The sequence below is a fragment of the Athalia rosae genome, chromosome 3 (genome assembly GCF_917208135.1).
Source record: "Athalia rosae chromosome 3, iyAthRosa1.1, whole genome shotgun sequence".
NCBI classification, from domain to species: domain Eukaryota; kingdom Metazoa; phylum Arthropoda; class Insecta; order Hymenoptera; family Athaliidae; genus Athalia; species Athalia rosae.
The window spans coordinates 9,488,534-9,513,282 of record NC_064028.1 but is presented as its reverse complement, the minus strand read 5'-3'; the positions used below and the strand labels follow the sequence as shown (position 1 = coordinate 9,513,282).

The 24,749-nt window shown below is 39.5% G+C and overlaps 1 protein-coding gene across 1 annotated transcript in view; it reads right to left on the bottom strand.

The window, feature by feature from the left end:
* Nucleotides 1-24,749, bottom strand: part of LOC105683330 (neuroligin-4, Y-linked-like) — a 211,845-nt gene that overhangs the window by 16,461 nt on the left and 170,635 nt on the right. Inside the window, exons 2-7 of the mRNA XM_048651547.1 lie at nt 21,814-21,972; nt 14,100-14,297; nt 11,373-11,488; nt 9,201-9,433; nt 5,755-5,967; nt 5,064-5,202 (exon numbers count right to left, since the gene is read on the bottom strand). Coding sequence (XP_048507504.1) covers nt 5,064-5,202; nt 5,755-5,967; nt 9,201-9,433; nt 11,373-11,488; nt 14,100-14,297; nt 21,814-21,972 — 1,058 coding nt within the window. The remainder of the gene's footprint in view (nt 1-5,063; nt 5,203-5,754; nt 5,968-9,200; nt 9,434-11,372; nt 11,489-14,099; nt 14,298-21,813; nt 21,973-24,749) is intronic.

The window sequence follows — 24,749 nt, the reverse complement described above, 5'->3', positions numbered from 1 at the left end:
TTGGTATTGTGAATAGGGTCGATAGGAATTGTATGTATATCCGTTAATTTTGATCGAAATATGTTGACAATTTATATGTGAATAATTAATCATATTTAATCTATAATTCTGTGTTGATCATGTTCGTGTAAATGCAGTAGTGAGTTAGTTAACATCGTGTATATAGGTAATAAAATTATGACGATAAATATAATTGAAACAGACAACATATGTACGTACGTACAATGTGCGTATGTACATACGATATTTATTCATTTTCACGTGTGTCCATTTGATATGAATTAATTGACAGTTTTGTGAATAAACTTCATCAATTGCGCAATATATTTTTTGTCAATTTCAAATCTATTTTCAAATTCACTCCACGTCTGAAACGTGATTCGTGATTATAGTTTTCGCCGGATAAAATTTCCCGGACACGTGGGTCAAAAAATTAGAAACGGAGCTTTTTTTAATCTTTCAAATTAACGTCGAATATCCATCATTCGGTAGTAGATCCGTAAAAATTATCCAGAAGTTCACGTGTTGTAAAATTTAGAACCTCAATTGAATCACTTCGTTAGTTTGTGTCCTCTCTGAACACGTCGATCGAAAAACGGCAAATATCAAAAATATTTCATATTCAATACGAACGTTTATTCGAATCGAATATAACAAAGCTAAAAAATTGAAGAGACGTAGAATAAAAAGGAAAGAAAAAATATATTCAAACGAAAATAAAAAATAATAATAGAAAAGAGATGCGCGGCGAGGGTTCGTCAAATTAAATCAAGCCCCTCGGGTGACGTGCGTTGGATTTCTCTGTGCGCGGATGTGAATTCTAAAAGTTTGTAAAACCTCGCTATAAAAACGCCCACAAACCGGTTGCAAATTGGTAGCATATCAACTCTTGCATTATTTATCGGAGCGAACGTTTACGTTCGAATTTTTAGATCATGTACTGAAATTTTTAAACACTTTTTTATCACTAACCCCGCGCAAGCTGGAATCCAACGGATCTTTTGCAGGAGTTTTATATGTACTTTCCATACACATCTCGTCCGGTGGAAAATAGGTTGAAATTTGATTTATTTATTCAATGGAATTTATTTTCAATAAAATTATGTTGGTCATGCTTATTGTTAGTTTCTCTTTTCGTTAAAAAGTGACTCAGATTTCGTCGAGAAATTAGTAAAATTCTCACCAAAAGACAGACTTTAGATTTTCCGTGTGTATGGAATGTTCCCTTCCCCGTACTTCTCTGTCTCGGAAAGCTTTGGGTTATTAAGAAAAAAAGTAACGAGAAGATCACCTTCGATCACAACCTCGAGTCTCGTGATTAAAGTTCTTTTTTTTTTTTATTTCGTTCCCTACAGTTCAGATTCGGTAGCAGTTTCGCCTCTCTTTTCTCTGTAATTGAGAGCAAAAACTAATGTGACCGTGTACAACGCGTACCGTGTACGCCGTAAAATCGTCGCGTCTATTTATTTGAAAATAGCAAACACTTGAGTAAAGCGAAGGGGTCACATACTATACGTGGAAGTATCCGAGATACGCGTTCGGAGAATATATGACGTCTTTTATGACAGTAGAATCGTTTCCATCCGCTATATTGCACCTACTTCTGATGCGAAAGAGCTGCTTCTGCTGGAAACTCCACTATGTACCGTGAAAAGCAGGGCAGAAGCTGAAGCAATGGTGTTTATCTGTACTACAAGCTAGTGTAGTAAAGACGACCTGCACTTTAGCTTTTCAAAATAAATTGGCTATGTTCCGTTCCGAGCGAAAAATCAGTCGCACATTTTTCATATGATAAAATTTCAGTCAGTTCGTTCGCGCGACCACTACGAGTGATGCCTGGATACAGTAACGTGATCATATCCGATAAAGAACATCGGATATACACGAGAACTAAAAAAAAGGTACGTGGATCGAATTGGTGGATGGAAAAAATAAAAAGAGGGAGATTAATCGAACTGGGTCATAAACGAATAGCCGACGAAGTTCGAAAAACTGGAACAGTTGTTGGGAAATTTTCAAAATTTACTATTCCACCGGGATTTAATTTTTATCCAACGATTTCAATAACGCGATATTTGATCGTTCGGGGGGTTTAATATCTTCATTCGAGACACTAAAATCTTAGTTCGGAGGGTGCGAAGGACGTGGAGGCCATGCAGGGAAGAAAATTTACATTCGATTTCCGTCACGAGCAGAATGGCCGGAGTATAGGTATGATGACGAAAAGCGAAAATGGATGGTTGAATGAAACACATCGCGATCTCCATCTAAACTGGAGCCGCTGTACGTGTTTACGGTGGCTCGTGAATCCGATTTTTTGGGTATTTCGAAAAATTTACAACTTTACTTTTCTTCATACGCGTAATGCGACTTGGGGAAAAAGGCTTCGAAACGGACTAAAATATACGGGGGTGTAAAGTCAGTTTCGACTGCCTAACGTTTCTTGAGTCGTTTAACGTTTTTCCGACTTTATTATCCGACACCCACTTAAATTCTCTCCTCAGAGTCAGTTTTATATACACAGGGGGAGGGTGCAGCGTGTACACATCTATATGTAAAACCTATAAATACGCTGTTTGATATACACATAGCAAGTTTCCAGATCGCGTGTGAAATTTTACAACCAATTTCGAACGACCGACTTCATTTATTGATGGCGCGGAGGGTGTTTCGTTTTGAAGTTTGAAAGAGAGAACCGTTATACCTTCGATTCGAAATGATTTCTTGAAATTGAAAAGATTTGGAAATTAAACTGACACCAGAATCCTACGAAAAATGGCGGGGAAAAAAAAAATGAATGAATTTACGGAACAGACCGCGTTATAGCCGATAATGTAAATCGATTAAAACTGAGTGCCGTGGGGCGCAAAAACCAATTTTTAGCACCAATTCATATAAGTGACATCTCAGCATTACATCGCTGCGCACGTATAGACAAAAATTTGAAATTTGATTCATTCTATTAGGCACGAAATGTCGCATTTGTCTAGGTGACTAGAAATTAAATCAAAAGCGACTGTTATCGGTAGACTTCACCGCACCTGTAACAGTCCTATATGGTTATCATACCATGAGCGATTAGCGTCAGGTTGGAGCAGTGAAATAACTAGGATGACGTAAAATCGATTATCATGGCTGAAACTCGAAGGTGTTTAACGATCCTCTGAGGTCTATAAGGCACTCTAGCTATTCGCACGCGGTACATGTATAGTAGTACGTTAACGATAAAAAGAAAACTGAAATAAGAAAAACCGAAGAGAAAATCTGACGCGACAACGGAAGGACGCAAGCTGGTTATAACTTTGAGCGAGGAAAACGAGGGAGCGGGTATGAGGTGTAAAAAAAGAGGGAAAAAGAAATTGGAAGCAGTAACGAAGGGAAGAAAGGAAGGAAGGAAGGAAGGAAAGAAAGAAAAAACGAAGGAACGAGCGAACGAGTCTTCGTAATTGGGGGTTGACACACTACCGGTGCAAGACCTTCCCCTTGTTTCGGTGATTCAGCTTTTTAAGGTAGCTGTTTTCGAGCCCTCTTAAAATTCTCGAGTATCTTCTCTCTTATTTCCTCGCGTTATACCTAACGTGGGCGGCAGAGAAAAGCGAAAGCGAAAAAGAGGAGAAAACAAAATTTAAGATCTTTATAAAAGCATGTCGTCACGAGTAAATTCATTTGCTCCCACGATGCCGCTGCTGCTGCTGCTGCTGCAGCTTTTGGCGCCTGATTTATTACGAAATTCCGCCAGATCCCTCGCGGTATAGGAGAGTGGAAAAAAAAAGAGGCAAGAAATGGTAAAATAACGTTAACTCAGGGGATAAGAAGAATAGGATGAGAGACAAAATTTCCAGAATCCCATCTCAATTCGTTGCTCGAGAATTAAAATAACGTATTACATTCAATTGCTTTCGAGTTACGCGCGTATAACTTATTACGTCAGTTGAAAAATGAAAATCACTCGCAATTATAATCCTCCGAAGATTTACGGGGTGGCTGAGAAAAAAAAATATTCCGTCTGCTCGTCTCTCACACAGAAAAAAAAAGGAGAAAGACAAATGGTCGATTTGAAAAAAATGAATAACTTGTGATCTGTAAAGCTTTTCCTTCGAAAACTGGAATAATAAAATTCAGGCTTGGAGAGAAAAAAAATCTAAGATGTCGAAATTATTGAATTTCAGATGAGAGAAATATTTCTCACCCTAAAAATCCCAGCTATCTTCCATCAATTTACCCCATTGATTTTTTTCTCTTCAATTCTACCGCTCCCATCTGGTATTACACCTTTGAATTTTCTGAGAAAAGTTTATTCGTGCAAAAAGCTCAGTTTAGATGGCGTGTATATCATCAGCAGGGCATTTTTGCTTCCGCCATGCTGCATCTCCCGCTACCTTCTTTTGCACCCCCGGATCCCGCAACCCTCCGAAACCACCCCGAGCCTTGGGGATCCCTCATTCCGGATGCTCGGAAATTAGGCGGGAAATAGCCGTGGCGTCGGATATGCGCGCATGGGAAGGAAAAAAAAATGAAACCCCGGGAACTCCCGTCCCCTCCGCCCCTCCGCCCCCTCGCCCTTATTCCTCCGCCTCCCCACCGCCCCCGGAAACAGAGAAATTCCAACTAGCTTGAATTTATGATATTAGTTTTACGCGACGTGGTAATTATCATATTGGGTTTCCTGAGAGATACTGTGCAGGTTCCGGAAAAGCTCTTATATAGCTATACATGTATCAGGTAAAATATATAAGGCATAACGTTCTATAAATAACGCACGATACATAACATAACAATGTACATATAGAGGCCATGTATATATATATATATATATGTACACCTATAACGCGGTTTTTGTCGTCATCTCCCCCTTATCTTCCTTCACCGCCGAGCGCGCACGGCGGACATTAATTGCCTTGTATATGGTTTATTCCGCCTATCGCTGTATCGCGAAAATATAAAAATAAAAATAAAAAAAACAAACAAACAACGAAAAAACCTGTTCGGAAGATAAAACATACGGAACAAGGGAAGATATACCGGTGCGGAAGTGAATATGAATGAATAAAATTTGTACTCACTTGAGGGTAGTCGCCGAATTTTGTTTGGTAGTCAAATACGTAGAGATACGAATTACGGTGCGATTGGCTGTGAAGATCTGCCGTTCTCGTTGCCGGCGCTACCGTGTTCGCATCCCCCAAAGCTTCTACGGTCTCGTCTCTGTGAATTCGAGAAAAAAAAAAAAAAAACCGAGAAAATTATTGAAATATTATTGGCGAAAAATGCAGCTATCGTTTGACGAAGATCGGGTTCGTCGATAGTTTGAAATTTTTCAACTTCTCCCATCGTAAATGGGAGAATCAATCGACAGTCATGATTTCGATTGTATCGATTTTTCGATCTGGTTGTAGAAAAAGGTAGATGAAAAAAATGTGGGGCAAAATTTTTGTGTCTCATGAATATCCGAAGCGTGTTATAATCTTGGTTTTTCATTAGGAGGATTATAAATTTTCAAAATGAATATCTGGTCGACTAAATTTTTCTTAATTGCCAAATTTTATCATCGTTACTTTCAGCGGAGCGGAAGTGAAATTAAAAGCCCAAAAAATAATTGCCCATTAATGAACTCTAATTTCAATTTAGTGTATAGGAGATGTCGCATAAATCAGTTTAATGAATCCACGTCGCGTGTACAACAGATTCGTTTTTTTTTTTTTTCTGTCCACAATTACATATTTGTACCTGTATGAAAAAAATGCTCCTCGCAAATACCTTATATTCACAGGATGTTGAACCGGTCGCTCCCAATCGGTGTACTCGTTTATAATGGTCGCCAAAATTTCTGGCTGATGATAAGTGTAAGTATTCCGTACGAATTCCCTCAATATTTCTGTTCTTCTGTCCGCTTCGATACCGTACTGTGCGTTTTCAGCGGTCAGGGAAAAATAAGCTTCCGATCTGACGACTCCAACCATCAAATCGTACCTGCGGTTAAACAAATGAAATTCTTTCTATTGAGCTATGTATTCGACAATTTCAGCATTATAACTAGAAGCCGATCAGGATCTCTCGTTTATCCTGGTTCAAAAATTGGAAAAATGAACGGCAACAGTTTTCGAAAAATGTCAAAGTGACGTAGCGATGCATTCTCATGGGTTACATGTTTCATTATATTTTTATCATTCTTCAAACAGAAAAGTGAAATAGAAAATAATCAAGTAAACAGAATAAAAAGAAGGGGGTGTAGGTGAAGTTTGAAGAGAAGGTTGAGCCGTTATAACCGTTGTACGTATGGGAGTAGAAGTGGGAAGGCAAGTGCAATACTTTCTGTACTCGTCGATATGCACGAACGAGTAAATATAACGAACTTTGTGAAGAACTACTAGCTTTTAACTCGAGTATATCGGCGTAGTTCCAGCTGCACAGCTGTATATTCATGTAGATATATATATACATATATTTCGTGGAGTATATGTCTACGTACAGAGCACACAGTAGCACCGGCTTGCGAGGGACGTCAAATGAAAAATCTATGCGAAGTTTTACGCCCTTTTCGACAAGGTAGGTATATATACCCGATATTCGATCCATACGTATATTGCAGTTCGGTTCAATGAAATCTTGGCTCAAAAAAAAAAAAAAAAAAAATTATTAGTGATTGAAGAGCCATTTTTCTGAATCGTCTTTTTGAAACATCCTAATTTGACAGGAAAAAATAATCCTGGAATAAGTGAAAATGGAAGATTAAATTAATCGAACCTCTCAGGGTGTGACTTTTCTTCAATTTCGTTTGATTTCCGTTCGATTTTTTCTCCTCACCTTTTCTTCTACCCCTAGCAAATATACGTAACCATGACAACCTACTCGGGGGTGATTTAACAACGTGAATCGAATGTGGCTCAGGTATAAGTATTTTCACGTAGGTATATACGAGACATTTTACACACACACGCATACAGCGTACGCCTTAATACATACACAGGTATGTCGCACGGTTTACTTCGATTGCCCGTAGAATTTCGCGAGTAATGTGAATTTCCTACTCATACACGTCGGGTATGAAGAAAAACCAGGTGAGTTTCGGTAGCCGACGAACGGGTGAAATTTCTAAGTAGAATTTTACTACGTCGAATCGATTCGATCTTTCGTCCCGGTCGCGTTATAATACGTTGAAAATCTAGGAAAAAGTTTCAGAGATTTCCAAGTGAAGGCATCTCCAAAGCTCGAGCGAGGTCAGTTACGAGCTTTTTAGTTTGGAAAATTTATATTCACGCCACGAGTTCCCGCGCCACCAAAGCGAATAAAAAAAATTACAAAGTACAAAAAAAAAAGGGGGGCTGGGGGGGGGGGGGGGAGAAGAACACACAGGATGACCTGAGCGCGCTTTTCTACTGCTATGCACGCTATGACAAAGTTGGTGTTTTTTGTTCTACGTGACGAAGGCTACAAGTACCAGCTAGGGTGATGCAGAAAAAATTTTCACCGTACATATTTATTTTTCTTATTAATTTTTCTCGTTTCAGAGAGAAAGTTCAACGGCGTGACTGACGGGTGCTGATTAAGAATGTTAACACATTTAACGATCGCTTGACACGTTTTTATTCCTTCACTCTCTCTTTTCTTTTTCATAATTTTTTTCCACCCTTCTTGGAAAATTCACTGTCTCTGGATTCCAATTTTTCCTTTTTCCGATCAATCATTCCGGTAATCGGACGGCGAATCGCCGTATCAAAGTGAACAAGAAATAAGGGTCGTGAAGTTGAAGATTTTGACTTGAAGATTCGTTTGTCTTTGATTTTTTTGTGCAATTTTTCAGAGAAAATAACGTACCCGTAGTGCAGTTAATTTTTAAAGGTACTCCTTATCTTTCTTCAACGATATCTCTCTAGTGTAATCACGCCTCTTTAAATTTAACGAGATAGTCACTTTTCTAGGGTTATTGTCATGGTCGAAATGCTCTTCTGACCTGTACTTGGATGTATAGTCATGGGGTGAATCGCTTTTCTTTTTTTTTTTCATCACCGTGTGTCCCACCTCAGATAGGTGTGCTTTCGTTGCGTCAATGTTAAAAAAATGGCAAACTTTTTTTCATTCTTCATACACACATATATATTCGCTGTCAATGTGGCATGTAACGTGACAAATATCGCGAACTGCGTCGTTTCGTAAAACCGCGTCGAACTTCTCGTTACTCCGTTTTGATCCGATACATGAAATTACATTTTGCCAATAATAACGCGCACCAACTGTCCTAAATATTTCTCTCTCGTTTTAAACGACAGTTATTCGCGTGCACGCTTTTTGCACTAGCACCATTGATCTTTTGATTATATGTATGTAACAGTCGCGTGATATTCGGTACGGATATCATGCCCGTGACCCAGATCATCAAAGTTTTCTTATGCAGGTGACACACAAAAAATTCAACGGGTATTTGGTACGTTGCAACGAGAATCCGTCCATGTCGAGGTAATTCTTTTTTTTCTGTTATTTTTTTTTTTTTTTTTTTTTTTTTCGCGTACCGTTATCGGACAGGTACGAGTTTTCGTGGAAAAAAAAGTAGGCATACGCGTACGTACTAATTTATACATGTAACACAGAGCTTTCGGCTCGTACCGTTCAAAGAAAAATTGATTGCAATTTTCGCTGAGCCGTAACATTGTTAATTAATTATTTAATTATTTCCGTCATTTTCTTCTTGACTCTTATTGTGTTTTGCAATCAAACGCCACATACACCTGGGGAATCGGCGATTGGGGTAGGTGGTGGGATTTTACTGCGCTGTATGTGGCTATATATTCAAAAGTATCGAGTTTGATTGCCAATTTCACGTTAATAGAAATTCTCTTTTGTGTACTTTGAAATGATATTTTTTAGTTGAAAACGTTTGTACGAATAGTAATAATTGCAAAGAGTGCCTATACATAGGACCAAAATTTAATGACACGCGTTTCTGCACGCAAGGAATTCGATATTCAAATTTTTGAAACTTTTTCATTCTCTTTATTTCAATCTGTCGCTAGGTATTTCCAATCAAATCGTTATTTCGGCCGCATCACATTTTCGCTACAAATTGCATTTTTTCGTGAAAACCGATTCTTCTCGTTTGTTTGTTCTTTCTTCCTATTTTTATCACATGTGGGTTGAAAAGGGAATAAAAATGTGCCGGCTAACTATTGCACTAATTTATTGTTCTCTTTTCGGAATATAATTCTTACCTGGACAATTTTGCCACGACGTCTTTCCGCAGTAGAATATTGTTCAGGGTGTTTATTGTGTCGACTTGTAGGGTGAAATCCTGGTCATCGGGATCACCAGGATCGATCACGACGCCGTCAATAGTTGGGCCGAAGGCAGGAGCGAACGCGAGTCCTTGAACCGGTGCCGATAGGAGGGCGTTCAGCGGAACGTATCGCAGACATTTCAATAAATCTTGGGGTTCGCCAGCCGCCTAAAAGAATCGCAAAACAATTATTAATAAGCATCGTGATATAATAATTGACATTTGAATTTTAATAGCCCAGGGAAGTGATGATTTTTTCGGATGTCGAATAATTGCGATCAATGATTATCTTTTTTATTTCTCTAGAATAGTGATATGGTTGTCATTTGATTGGCCATGACATTTCGACGTCGCATGAAAAAATTGAAATTCTTTCCACGAGTTAGGTAGAATAATTACCCATTCAATAAAGTTCAAAAAACTCTCAAATCAAAAGTACAAATAAAGCTCTCTCCCAGTTCAAGGGATTTAGATGCATTTCCATTCATTTCTTTAGAAATTCCTTTCCTTTAATTTTTCAGTAGGTTTTTCTTTTCATCTTTCATAATCTTGCAAAGAATGAGAAAAATTTAAGAAAGAAATTCGCTCGAGACGATTCTTGTTGATACTATTTTGTTTTTTTTTTTTTCTTCTGTTTTCATAATAAAAAAAGCACCTCTTCGATGAAGGAAAAAATTTCAGAAAGATAAATGAAGAAAATCTACCAATCGAATGATTCATAATGAGAATAGTATTTGGACGAAGTAACGTAAAAATCATCACCATTTCAAATCATATTTTCTACCGAACATCGGAATTTAGGTTTTTCCAAATTGGAAAAATTCCTCGATCTCGTAATTTTCGAACCGCATCAAATAACTGATTAGCTGATGAAGCAATCGGCTAATCTATTTATAACGCGATTCACCACCATGCAGTTATATTCAATGATCAAAACATAAAGGATCGAGAATAATAGCCGGAAACCAAACTAAACGGAACTGAATCATTTACACAATCTCTATGATTGATCTCTAATCGATCGATTGTTCGGGATCTCTATGCATTGTTCGAATCGATCGCGAACCGCAAGGTTAAATTATTTGATGGCGTGATTATCCGGGCGTGATTTCCAGATCGGGTACTTGTCAAGTTGGCAGAGTACCAATAGGCGAAATTAAGTCCGAGGACGCGTAGCCCAGTTTTTTCTATCCGATTTTTTTCCCACGTCAAATTTAATGCGTCGATAAATCCTGGACGGGTCCGTACCGCGGCACCTCCACCGGTAGGAGCGTCGTAAAAATTTTGATATCATGCCAATGAAAATGGTACTTATACCGGGTATCTTATTTTAAATGAATTAGGGTTTGGTTACCTCGAAAGCGCTTCGCCGCGTACGGAAAATTACACTTCGGGCCAAGGTTGTTCGGTGTACTTTTCGGAATCCATCGACCTTCAATTTTGATCCGAACTATTTTTCCAGATAATGATCGAACGTTTCATTTGAAATGCGTCATCCCGTGTATTAATATAACCCGTTTGTATAAAATACAGCTTCAGCTTAATAATTCGCGGATCATTCCCAGATTTTTAATATTGTTTTTTTTTTTCTCTTATTTCTCAACCCGAGTCGGTCCCGCGTATAAAAATGTGAAGAGTTTTAATTATCGTCGTCGAGAGGACTTCCAGACGATTTCTTTCGTAATTAGAACTCGCCTCAAGTCTCTCCGAGAGCCAGAGGCTTCGGATCACGGACAAATAACGTGGAGAGAAAATAAACGAGATTGAATTAATACATACCTATATATATACCTATATATATATACATATAATATATATTCTCACTTCTCATTTCGGCGAAAAGTAAAATGTCGCTTTTCAAATGAATTGTACGCGACGAAAAAACAGAAAGAGAAAAGAAAAAACATCGATTCAGCTTTATGTCTCATACCCGCGGTAGTAGATGCAATTAATTCAGATTTCCAGAATATCATTTGATAATTTTTCTCTTTCAATTTCTGGTTTCTGAAAAAAGACCGAGCACCCCGAGGTCCGGTGTAGAATTTATATCGTATGTTGCACGGAGGCGGATGTGGGCGATAAATCGATACGTTTGAAAAGAACTTACCGCCGAACAGTTGAGATGTCTGGCGACTTGCATCGCGTACCCTGCGGCCCCTCTGATTAGAGCCCACGGGGACAAAGCACTTCCGGACATGAGAATACCTCGATGAAACAGTTGCCCTGAAACGATAAATTACAGAATTTCGGTTCATCTTTTTTCGTTCATTCTTATTCGGAACAATCGGCATTTCGCGTCGCGGATAAAACAGGGCGTCGTGCGATGATATATACATATATGTATAACAAATTCAAATTCACACTTTTCAACTAAATTCTCACAGCGAGTACGAACGATACTTCGAACGTTTACGGAAGTTTCAGGAGGATATTAAGCGCGTCGAAAGGGGTTTTCTATCAATGTACCACGTATATATAGTTCCGTTACAGTTGGATACTGATTGTGTTTGGTTTGCCACTTGATCGAGAGCCCTTGGTTTGGCCGAGAGCGTTGAATGTTGCATTGCAGCACCGGTTTCTACCTATCCATCCATCTACTCTGCAACGTTCGACCAGTTCAAATAGCCCTTCGCTTCGAATGCACCACCACACGCGTGGGATTCTCGATCAAAGGACTTTTTCTATACGCTCGAGATTATTGCCGACCAACTAAACGCCATAGTTTCGCACATCTTCGTTCTACGTCGGAAAATTGTTTTTTTTTGTTTTTGTCATTTTTTCTCAAATAAAACAAATAAAACTCACGCTTCGAAAATTGGGCGTCGAGATTGTCTCGATCGTTGGAAACGAAAATTCGATCGATATTATTTACGTTATCGCGACGAGCTTTTCATCGAGCGATCTCTTTTGTCCGCGTATCAACTATACCTATATACACCTACATGCCTGTATATACATATATCGTGTGTATGCTTACGAATACACGTCGTTGTAGACAAACTTCTATACGTACATCAGGGATACAGGTATGTTGCATTAGCCTTGCAACGGTATAGAATGAGAAACTGTGGATAACAATGAGCCATTATCCGCCCTGTAGGTTGAATTATGGGGTGAGTGAACTGCCCTAAGCCGTATTGACAACCTGTATCCCTTCCTGGGTCCCGAATCCCGGTTCCCAAAATCGGAGAATGGGTAGATCCGCGCGTCGTGTTTCCATCGCGATCGTCGTCTCCTTCCCTCGAACGTATGTATTCAGAAATCTCCTTTAGGTTGAAATACCACGCCCCGATTCGCTCCACATTACACGCGCGTTATACGTGTACGTATATATATAGATATATATATTGACAACATCCCCGTATCATTCACGCTGGATGTATGGGGTTCCGAGGGAAGGAGGAAAATTGAAATATATAAATCTCCGAAAAAATATCGCCAACACACCCCGAAAATTCGTCGTCAAATACAACCTCGAACGTGGAATTACATGTACGAAGGAGAGAAAAAGGACGAGACGCAAGTATAACAAAAAACTGAGATCACTAACATTTGTCAACTATTATACTCACGTATACTTGGAAAATTGGAAGAATTATTAGCCGTACATGCGGACGGCGTAAAAGTTTCGCTATTGAAGAAGTAAATTTTTCTCATCGTTTTTCTTCATATATGTATATATATCCACGCGATGACGATACATAGTATAACGTGATACGCGGTGTTCCTACAAAGCTGAGTCATTTCCGTAACGCGGGGGAAACCAAAAAAAAGAGAATAAGCAGTCGGGGAACGAAACAAAAAAAAAAAGAAATTGACAAAAGCCTTTCACTAAACGATATTGGCGTAACGGCGAAATTTTTCTCTTCTGCAAAAAGATAGACGCAATAGAGAAAAAATTAGAAAAAAAAAACAGCGGAGAGCGAAAACAGACAATGAAAAAAACAACGACGCGAGATGTCGAAAAATGTCGGGAGGGTAGCTTGCGGGGAAAAAGCGATACCGAGAGGTGGTACAGCGATGTATACATACATATATATACGTAGTAGAGGTATAATACAATAGTGTGGAGATAAGACGAGCGAAAAGAAATCTTAGCGCTTCAAAATGGTGGCGATGAAAAACTTGACGTTGATAATTTTTACTTTTTTTTTTGTTTCTTTTTCTTTCCCCTCAAGCTTACGTGTCATTACAATATACTCGGCGTTGTTCTTCCGAGTTGTCTATCTCTCGTCGATTCATCACATTTTTCATCCCTAACATGAATGAGCACAATTTGCAGCAGGAACAAAAATGACTATCCCGACACCACCGAGAGTTATATTTTGTGCGTGGAATGATTTTTCCTCTAGTTTTTTTTAGATGAAATCAAGTAATTGAAAGAGTCAAAAGTACGTTCTTTCTCGGCTCCAAAAAGAATCACCGGCAAGAAATAATTACGGAGCGTCGTAATGTTATAAATTCTTCGGAGAATCGGGTTACGAAAATATTAGCCGGATTTCGGAGAGAATTTGATTTTTTCTCATTCGATACACATCCGATATTCAGCGACTCCTCGACAAATCGGAAAATTATGTAAGCATGTGTAACTCAGACGTACGTTGACGGTTTCCAATTTTTCGATTACATAAAAATAGTAAATCTTGTTTTCTCGTCATCTGGTAGAGCGGACAGGTCGAGGGATCGTTTTTATACCCTCAGGAAACGAGTTCCAAAAAGGGAACAAAAAAATAAAAAAAGAAGAAGAAGAAAAATAAGGTAAAATGGAAAGGAGGGAAAAAAGAGAGAATCGAATAAAAAAAAAAAATATATGCTGCGATCTTAGGCGACTCACCATCGGGGACCGCGGGACTCGTCATCAAAAAGTTGACGCAGGCAGCTCCCGTCCCGTGACCAACAAGAGTTACGTTTTCAGGATCACCGCCGAAATATGCGATATTTTCCTGGATCCAATGAAGCGCTGCGATTTGGTCCATAAGTCCATAATTCGCCGGCGATCTAAGGTGGGCATCTGTGTTGGCGTTGAGAAATCCTGTAATAAGTAATTCAAAATTTTCAACGAGAATTCGATCAGTAATCCGCGAGCGATAAATAAATTCGGTCATCTGAAAAAAAGCAGTATACAAAATCCGATGAATAGATCATTTCTCATCCAAATTCTTTTCTAATCGTCGATAAAACATCTCTCGTAAGCATATCTATACATATCTATGTTTCACAAATTATTCGTTCGTGATTATTATTGATTTTTTTTTTTCCACAAAGCACAACGACAGACGTGATTAAATGTTTCGTTGAATCTCAAACGTGCGCTCAAGCTGAATTCGAAACAAACAAAACAAATTCAATTTAGAAGCTGCCCCCGTGCCGTGGCTACTGATGAAAAGGGTTTGTTTTAAGGGAAACAGCTGCTGCTGCTGCTATACCGCCCGACACGTGCCACTTAAAAAAAATCCACGCTTGCCGTTTGTTTCGTTGGTTTTATTTTTTTTTTGCAGTTCAATTCGTTTCGGTTTTTTTTTTTTTTTTTTCGTTTTTTTCGGTCGTTTCACTCTTTTCTGTACGACGGCAAGACGAGCGAAATTTTTTATAGTTACCGTTCTACGTGTCACGGAATATAAAGCACTGGAACTTGGATGTAGTTAAAAAAAAAAAAAAACGACAGAAAAAACGAGACTCGAAATGGCCGAAATTGAAGACCGAATTCGGAAGTTGACTTATAGAAATCTAGTCGTAAGTTTGAGCTTTCTAACAATAAGATCATCCGAAAGCGTGTGAAAAGCTCAGGCCCGTTTTTTTGCTGCGGGTCAAGCGTGGGAATTTTATTTGAATTTGACGAAATTTGATAAGCACATCGTGTAGGGTCGAGGGGTAGGAAAACTGAGGATCGATCGACCGAATAAAAATAAAAAGGAAAACGATACAGTAATCGTATCAGGTTAGATATAAAATGGAATCGTTGGTGAGGCGCAGAGAAAATTCTGGTGTATGAGAAAAAAGTATAGATAAAAAACGAAAGACGAAGACGAGGGAAGACGAAGAAGAGGAAAAAAGAAAGGAGGAGGAGGAAAAAATGCTACACAATGGCCGCAAGGCAAAATGTAATTTCTGTAAAAGCTTATAGGGTTTCAAATACGTCTCACGCAAAGTGTACGCGTATGATAATAGAATTATTAGCGACATCTTGCATGCCTGAAGGTCGTTTTACAATCTCGAATTATAATATAACAAGCTACACCTGCTTCCTTATTTTGTCCCAAAAAAACTCTGCCGCATATATGTACATTTTTTGAACGCGTTAAAAAATCTTCAAGCGATAGAAAAAATTCGGATCGCAGTATAAAAAGTTCGGCCGCAGGGTCTGGTGAATTTCCGCAACGATATAACGGTAAACTGTCCGCATCGGTTGTTCTTCTTGTTTTTCCTCATCTCATCCAACTGAAATCCCGGAACAATTTTTCAAACGATTCCGAAATCTCGAACGTTCCGGAATAGAAAAGAAGAAAAGAAATGAAAAAAAAAGCAAATCGTTTCTCAAGCCGAAAATCAATGATCTGATGGAAACGAGGGATTGAAAACGTCGAGCACCGTGAGATTCCGACGCAGGATTTGGTGACGTATGAATTTTCGTACCGTCATAATCTATATAGTGAATTTCTTTCAGCCTACTTTCCATACCCCCGTTAATATTTATCGAGGGTCGTACGCATATGAGGGATTCGACGTGTTGCGAGGGATGGGTGCAGATCGGGGAAAGGGAAAAGCAAAAGGGAAAAAATGCAAAAAAAAAAATGCAAAAAAAAAAACAAAAAGAACAAAACGCTGGACCTTTCCCATGATGCTGTACGAGCGGCGTACGTTCTTCGTGGCGCGAAGCGAAGCATTGGCAACAAAAGCCGCCCGCTGGCAGCTCACGGGTGTAGCATGAGAACGAGCTTGTAATATATCGTTTGTAATATTGACGACAGGGGGATCTGAATTCCGCCAAGAGAAACAGCCCAACGGCTTAACTAGGATCTTGGATATTTATTATCTTCCTTCCGTCTTTCCTCATGCTCTCTTTTTCCGCTTCTTTTCGTATTTTCTTTAGTTTCCTATGCGGAAAGCGAATGTATATAATGGGTAACGTACGGGTACGTGTTCTAATGTTGTACGTCCCTCGAAATAAAGAGAGCAGAAAAAGTTTATAATTTACAGGGATTCCCCGCATGCCAACTGGATGACCGTCGGCCGACGGAGTTGAGCGTACACATAACTGCAACGCGCCCAACGTAAATTATAGAGCGTTGCGTTTCGCATCGGTTCAGTTTCAGGATATGATGTGGCGACGAGAGGCGGAATTCGCGGTGTTTTGGAAAGTCGTTTATTAATTCAAACGAAGCTTTTACCGGAACCTAATTACGCGAGGTGCAGAGGTCTTCGATCGTTCGTTACTCGCGAGCGCCGCGGTCTTCCGCGCCACTTACGTCGTTGAGTGCAAAACACTTGGTAACGCTCGAGCGGCACTCCGCACGCACTATGTCTGATCTCCTCGTCCTCGCGCCGTTGTTTTTTTTTTTTTTCCCCCTTCACGTTCTCTTTTACGAAAGCAAAATTATACGACGAAAACTGAATTTCGCTAAATACGCGTAGGCCGGAAGTCGTAGGAAAAGGATCATGCAAATTTTTACGATACGTCGTCTTTGTTTCCATTTAATACCCCGGTTTTCATTTTTTTTTTTTTTTTTTCTTTGATTCGCAAAGAAATTTCATCATATCGATGTCGAAAAATGCTGAAGAAGAAAACGAGTGTGGCACGAACGAATATAAGCAAAGGTGGCGGATAGGAGAATGTGAAAAAAAAAAAACAAAAAAAAAAAGAGAAAAAAATATCTCAAAAAGAGAGAAAGAAAAAAGAAGCATCAATATGGCGCGAGGAAATGGAACGAATAAGAGAAGGTGGGAATCGGGAGAAGCTGGCATGCCCGTAGGGAATCAAGCGAGCGAATTACACTTGCACTCCCGTCTTCTTTTCGTTTTAAATTATTTCCCGGATTGAATTCCCCGCGCAAACCACGTTCTTTCCCTCTATATACTTATATTCATGTATTTTCTATGTATATATAGATGCCTTGGAATTTTCTTTTATTTATTCATTCATTTTTTTCACCTTTTTTTCCGCACGCGAGTCACTTCGGAGTGTTACCATATTATTATCACTTTGTATACATGCGGAAAATTTATAGGGACGGAGAGTTCGGAAACAATATAATTGTATACGACCAGCTATTCCACGTGAAAATATCATCTATCGCCTAAAGTTCACAACTTTTATACAATTTTCGAAATTCTTTTTCAAACAACAATCCCGAAATCTCAGAAATTGCGGGAAACTGGTGCGTGTAGGGGTAACCTTATCTTTCCCCGTTCGAAAGAAACTCCCCAAAATTTCTCCAATAAAAAATTACGATTTCGATGTACCAAAATGTGCGGGATGAGATTTTGTAATTGTGTATTACCTAAATGTGCATATGTTTCGAAGGAATTGACACTATTTTAACACATGGGGGAAAAATCAACGTTTTTTGAAATATCTCGAGCGATTTGTAATAAAAATCAGGTGATCAGGTAGAATATTTTTGATAATATTTGGTCAACGTGTGTAAAAATCATCGTTCGCGTGTCACGTACATTTGTTCAATTGTAAATTTCTAGGGTTGGAATTCTCTTATTCACATGCAGACGGTAAAAATAAAAGTAGCTACAGTGAGTTGTTTCAGAAATGAATAAAAGGAGGTCGTGGTATTTCAATTCCGCTACTTATACTCCGTGGGGTATTGTATAAGAGGAGTACAGTAAGGGGTGAGGGGATGACGGCGAGGGTAGGTGAAGAGAGGAGGGAAAAAGAGTGGGAAGTGGTAACCATTTGTCAAAATGTTGTAGAAAGAAAACAAAAGATATATAAAAACCCTGCGCTATACCTTTCGGGGGTAACCCCACTTGGAAAGAAGTGGAAATTCTAATAGTGAAAAATCAGCACCTACCAGTTGCCCATCAATATCGCTGAAGTACCACGGTCGCTGAACGGCGCGCTATGTGTATAGCGTCGTACCTTCGCAACGACCTCGTACCGCTGCAACAACCTCCGGAAAAATGGAAAGAGGAAGAAAAATTTCAACGCCCGGAACGAGAACCGTGAAAATTCTTCCGAGCGGAAACAGAAACAAACAAGGCTCCGTTCGGTGTGAGGGTGATCTTAACTACATACCCTCACGGTTCTACGGGTATACAGGGTGTCGCGGTAGGAAAGGTCGGATTTTTATTTTGCGTAGCGATAACTCGTCGGGGGGTGAACGATGTGTCCTAATTCTGTCACGTGGGGTGAAATTTGTCTCGTGGTAGCGTAGTACCTCTTCGCCCGCAGCGAAGAAAAAAATAAAAATGGTTACCGTTTACGATCGTCGTGATCTTCCCGGTTCGTCTTCAGAATTTCGAAAATATATTCCTTCGTTTCAGCGATCTTTGTTTCATGCTTTTGTTTTTCAATTTTTTTAGAAAAAATGAATCTTGGGCAAAAAATAAAAACTCGAAAACGTTTGAGAGAATTCGAAACACCTGATCTGAAATTCTGAGATCTGCTCGGTACGCGATTATTTTTCACTTACCAGGGCCAAGCGAATTTCGCAATTTGCGAATTCTCGTGATCCGAAGTTCGTCCGTATATTATGTATATATCTATCTCAGGGGTTGATCACGTTTAAATTATTCACAAACATCCAAAGATCCTATGATCGAGCTAGTTATAACTTTCAAGTTACTCGAAGATACGTAACAAACTTTTGCAGTCCATATACGGTGTCCAACTCGAACATACGCCATACCGTACCATCAGACATATCGTATTCGAAAACTACGGACACCTCGTACGGCTGGAATCCCATATGGATAAGGAATACAGTCGGGAATGTACAAGTTGTATGAACGGAATCGAAGATGAGTAAGTATCAGTTTGGGTTACATATAATCGTAACTTAGATATATATATATATCTGGATCATACCAATTAACGTTAGATTTTAGTCGACCTTACCAAGGTAACACCGGCCGAGTTAATTCGATTTACAAACTTTACGAGAATTGATTAGAACTTTTGCCCGCACCAGCGTAGAGTTAACGTATACCCAGATGTACATGGATAAATTATATAATTACTGCTGGCTGTGAGTTATCAGTTGAAATCCTAGTAACCGACACAATAGACCTGGTTGCCCCGATGAATTTATACCGCAGAGTATAACGCACCTACATCCTTATACCATAGATGTATCGAACGATATGTCCTATGCTAATGCTTTCGAATACGTTTAACGAATTCCGCAGGTTGAAAAAGTAAGTTTGAATTCACTTCGGAACTTCGAACTACTTGAATTTTACTCCACGTAATGCGTCACCGTCACTTGGTCGAATATAATTATTACATTAGTGGAGGGAAAAAATGATCTCTTTTGATTACTTGCAAACGCGGACTTCGGCGGAAAGGGAAGGAAAAGAATAGAATTCAAATATGGTTTCCGGATGAAAATTCCAATGAACCATAAATTACGAACTTGGTACAGCTGGTATATACGTATATATATACATACGTACGTACGTGTACGTATATAAAGATATTACGATAGAAATGTGTAGCGATGGAGTGTTAAATTGAATCGAATTGAATAGAGCTGTAGGTGCCATATACCGTACGTCCGTCCGTCCCGTTCGTTGTAATATTGAGATTAATTTCTAGAATTTCAATTACAGCTTACAAAGAGATTTGCGAGGGGGGGTAAAGGCGAATGAACACGCGATGTGGACATATCCTGAAATCCAAAATTCATCAGAGATGTAAATTGCGTTGCATGCCACGTAAATGGATACAGATTGAGCAAGAAACGGGAGGAAAAAAAAAAAAAAATTACGGCCAATTTCAGAGCACGAATTGAAGCCGAACGCATGCCGGATTTTCGCTTTTTATCAAATCCGATCGGATCTGATTAGAGATCTATATTTTGAGAATTTAAGACCCGATTGGATCCGACCGGGTCAGAATTTTTTTTTTTGCTACACTACCATTTGAAATATCCGGCATGAAAAAAAGATTCCGGCTTCCTATTTTTCGTTCCGAATAAACACTGTACGGTATCTGTCGATGACTTTATAACGGTATAGAACACGAGAGACAGAAATTTCCATTGTAATCGCGTTCGATTTTCGGCTTACACACGTGTACGTACATTTTTTACATCAAAGATTACGAAACTAATTAATCGCTAATTAAAAATCCGTTTCATTATCCCTGTCTTACCGGTGGTCGTGCATGTAGGCAGCGAAAGACTTGAAACGAAAAGGTAAAATGGCGAGGCACGTGGAGCTAGGCGGAATTCGTCGAAGGAGAAAAAAGGGTTGGCGAATAAAAGCGCAGGTGACATCGTGACTCGACAGGGATGAAAAGAAAGAGGGAAAAAAATAAATAGAATAAAGTAATCTTCTTACCGGCAAATCCGCGGCTTTTCTAAATTTACAGATAAATCCAAAGCCCGAATAACTTTCAATAGCGCCCTATAAATTCTTATTATTATTGTTATTATTCCTAGTTTTTTTCCCTTTTTTTTTCTCACGGAAATTGACACAGATCGATGACACTCAAGCCCAGCTTTTCAACGCCAACGAAAGCTCGTTTTTTATCTTTTTTTTTTTTTCCTCGTACGGAGTTAGGCAATGTACACATACACGAGCCTAGTCTCTGTAATTTTCTTTCGTTGAACCGTTTTTTTTTCGGAAATTTACAAAAAATGAAAAAAGATAACGACAGTAATTATTCATTCGAACGAATAATTAACGATTGGTTACGCGATTTCGAAATTTCAAATGTGCCCCGGAACCGCGTCATTTACAGCAGGACTCTATTAACTTCCGATGACAGGAGCCATATGATTAACAAGATTACCTGGGGCTCAACTGGATCGTGTGGTTAATACTCACATGTTATTCCATTGAGTGACACATTAAACTCGGGACAATACTCGCCTATATTCCAATCACAATTGATACCTCAATACACTCGTTGTAGAGAATGGAAACTTCGTTATATATATATATATCGAACTATACGGGTACCTCAAATAGTGGTAATTCAATGATCACGTGAAACGTGCATTATAATACAATCGAGAATGATGGAATAGAATTCTGCAATTTCGAATGAAGCAGGTACTCGTATGACACGTCCGTGTAAAGCTTACGTGAAATGCCCTCATCGAATAACACTATCGCGAGCAAAAAAGTCTCGTTTCGACGAGGATTTTCGTTCGCGAAGCGACTCGCGAAACCTGCAAGAAAGAAACAACGTCGGCAATGCTTTCCGGAATGCCCGCTATTCGTTATCGAATGCCTCGCCAATTTTTTCTTACATTTCGTTTTATCGGTCGGTGGCACGTGCGCGGCGTTGCGCCTCCAACTCGAATATCCATCCCGTAATAACATGTGACTCGGGTTTGCTATAGAATAAGGGTATGCATGATGTTCACCTAAAATCCCAAGCCTGTAGTTTATGGTGACGACGACGACCCCGCCGTAACTGGCCAGTACGCTACCGTCGTATGGGTTCCCGCTGCTCCATTCGTAGCTTTCCCCGTGGACGAATACAATCACCGGATATCTCCTACCTCCGGCGTCCCTCGAACCCGCTGAAACGAAGAGAAAAAATTTGACAAATTATTCTCCTGTTCTCATTTCTTCTTCTTCTTTTTTGTCGTCACATACGATACATACATTCGATAAAATAAAATAATCAGCGTTCGGATAACATTTTTTTCTTTGTTTCATCGATCGTCCCCAATTTCTGTATTCTTTTTTTCCTTTTCGTTCGTCAAATTTCCATACTCTTTTTTCCACCGATGGAATATTTACGTTTTCTTTTCTCTTCGCTGTTTCATGAGCACACGTGACACAAGTAATAAATGAACAAGTCCAGCTGCGTCTCTCTATATAAACACGTACATCGGAGTCAGAGAAACGTTTAAGAAAGTTTAATGGAAAAATAAAATATTATAACGCTTTTCAACGAAACGGTTTAAAATCGCCGGGTCGTTTCACCTCGTTCTCACCGCGTGCACCGTAGTTGCGCAGGTATAGGTGTAGGTATAAAACTCCCGATCCCATAAACGAGTGAACGAACCCAAATGACGCTCAACTAGAACACCCTTGGGTGTCGTGGGGGTTGAAACTTACTGCATAAATTTCTGGTGCAGTAAACATGCGGAGCCGGCGATATAGTTATAGGTACATATACAACGGTGGCGGAATTGTACGCGCAGTACGTATATAATACGAGGTATGCATGTACCTGACTGGAAACTGCGGTACAGTTAAGATTCGACCGAGATTTATCACGTGATGTCGAACTACGAGAAACGATAGACCCGATATACCAGCGGTGTGTAGAGGGAAAACTTTAACACGCGACGTGTGAAATGTGACGTTCGACGAGAAAAAAAAAAATGATCTTTCTTCGCACCTGAAGGAATTCGATATGGAGACGTCGCAGCGGTACCCCGTCACCTCGTCGTGTACGTACAGCCGTACACACGTGCATTTATTTTACGTGCAAGTCCGACGAATTTTCTAGTCGAACTTTGGTGGAAAACGAATGAATATTTGCCCGCATCGCATCGTGCGACATGCGCGACGCGATGCAGCATTTCGCACAGAAATTTTCGTATACATGTATATATGTTTTTACATATATACGTGTTACGAATATTTTGCGGCTGCAAATAAAACGGAGGTCAATCGCAAATTGGATTTTCGTATTTTACCGCGCTATCTGCCGTACGCAAGTACGTGTGTGTAGAGGTATCTTGCCTATTCATCGATTTTGTAATGACGTATGGAAATAATTTGCTTGATGTCAATGAATATCATCGTTCGTTGCTGATTCACGCGTGAAACGCTTAGCATTTTAATATCAATCAACGTGTACCTGCGATATTCATCCGTCTGTGAATGATGATGTTCCATAAATTTGTATCAAATAAAATTAATTTACATCGTTAGTGATTTTCTTCTGATAAAATTTGTATACAGTGATCGCCATTTTTTTTCGCTGCAGAGTAGGCAGAGGACGAATGAAGAGGACGAGTTGAAAAATCCTGCGTTAAATATTGAAATCGTTCGACTTGCGGCTTGGAGTCGATATTCATCGTGTCTCTACGTCGATTTTAGATTATTTTTCAACGTATTGATTGAAAAAAATGTAAATCAAGAGATGAAAACTTATTTCCGTAAGCCAGATTCTTCGAAAGACGATTTTTTTTTCATTTTTTCATTCTCAAACAGCGTTTCAACCCACTTTCGCAACAGTTGGAAGAGAAAATTTTCTCGAGTGACAAAAATCTGTCAAATTTGAACAATGAATTCGCCACGATCGAAGCCCCGTAAACATGTAGATAAACGCGCAATGTTGGAAAATAAAAAAGCTACGCAGTCGTCCTTTTAGAATCTGATCGTTTTTTTTTTTTTTTCCTCGTTTTCTATGGATTTCAGTGATTGGTTCCGATTGAATTTGTCGGAAACTAATGGGATGTGGCCCCGGGGGCATTTTTACCCTCTTTTGACGACCTGTCTCGCCCAGGAACTCGTCGGGGATACTCGAAAATTAACCGAGCCTCCTTCCCCTCCCCGACGTCCTTGCCGCCCTTAATCCTACGCCGGTCGCTCAAATTTTCCCCTCGTTATTATAACGAAACCAAAAAATCTCGAGTCTCTTTTTTTTCATCGGAACCTCACGAAATTTCGAATCATTCTGAAAACGTCACTTTTTCATGAAATTCCCATGCTGGCGCGGTGGAAGAATCGAGTGAAAATTGGAGCTAAAGAAAAAAAATTAAGACTGCAGACTACGGATATTACCTTTTTTCTTCTATTCAAGAATAGAACAATCTAGAAATGCTCGAGATTTTTTTTTTGTCCCTTTTTTCTTTCAGACTTTGCATGTATTACGGGGGGGGGGGGGGGGGGGGGGGTGAAATTGAGGCGTTTTTTTGCTCAGCTTCCCTCATTTCTTAGCGAGCCTGATCGTCTTAGCTCGAAACGTTTCAGGAGTTGCAATGCAGGAGAAGTGTTAACGCTTCGTGTATACGCATACATATATACATCGTCGCATTATGTGAAAGTAAAGTGGGAATTAAGAAGACTGCGAAGGATTTTCACGGCTGTCTTTCGTGACGGGTGAAGCGAGGAATAAAAGAAAGGAAGCTTTTGTAGCCAGAGGGGGAAGAAACCAGGGAACGGAGGATCAGTCGGCGAAGTCTTCGATATCGGCTCCAGGACGGGGAAAATGTTAAAGCTCAGGAATATCAACGTGGCGTATACGTTTTGCACGAGAATTCACCGACTTTCATTGTGAATTTTGTTCAAAATTTGTTCATTCTTTTCGTAGTTGAATACACGATTTTCAGTCACC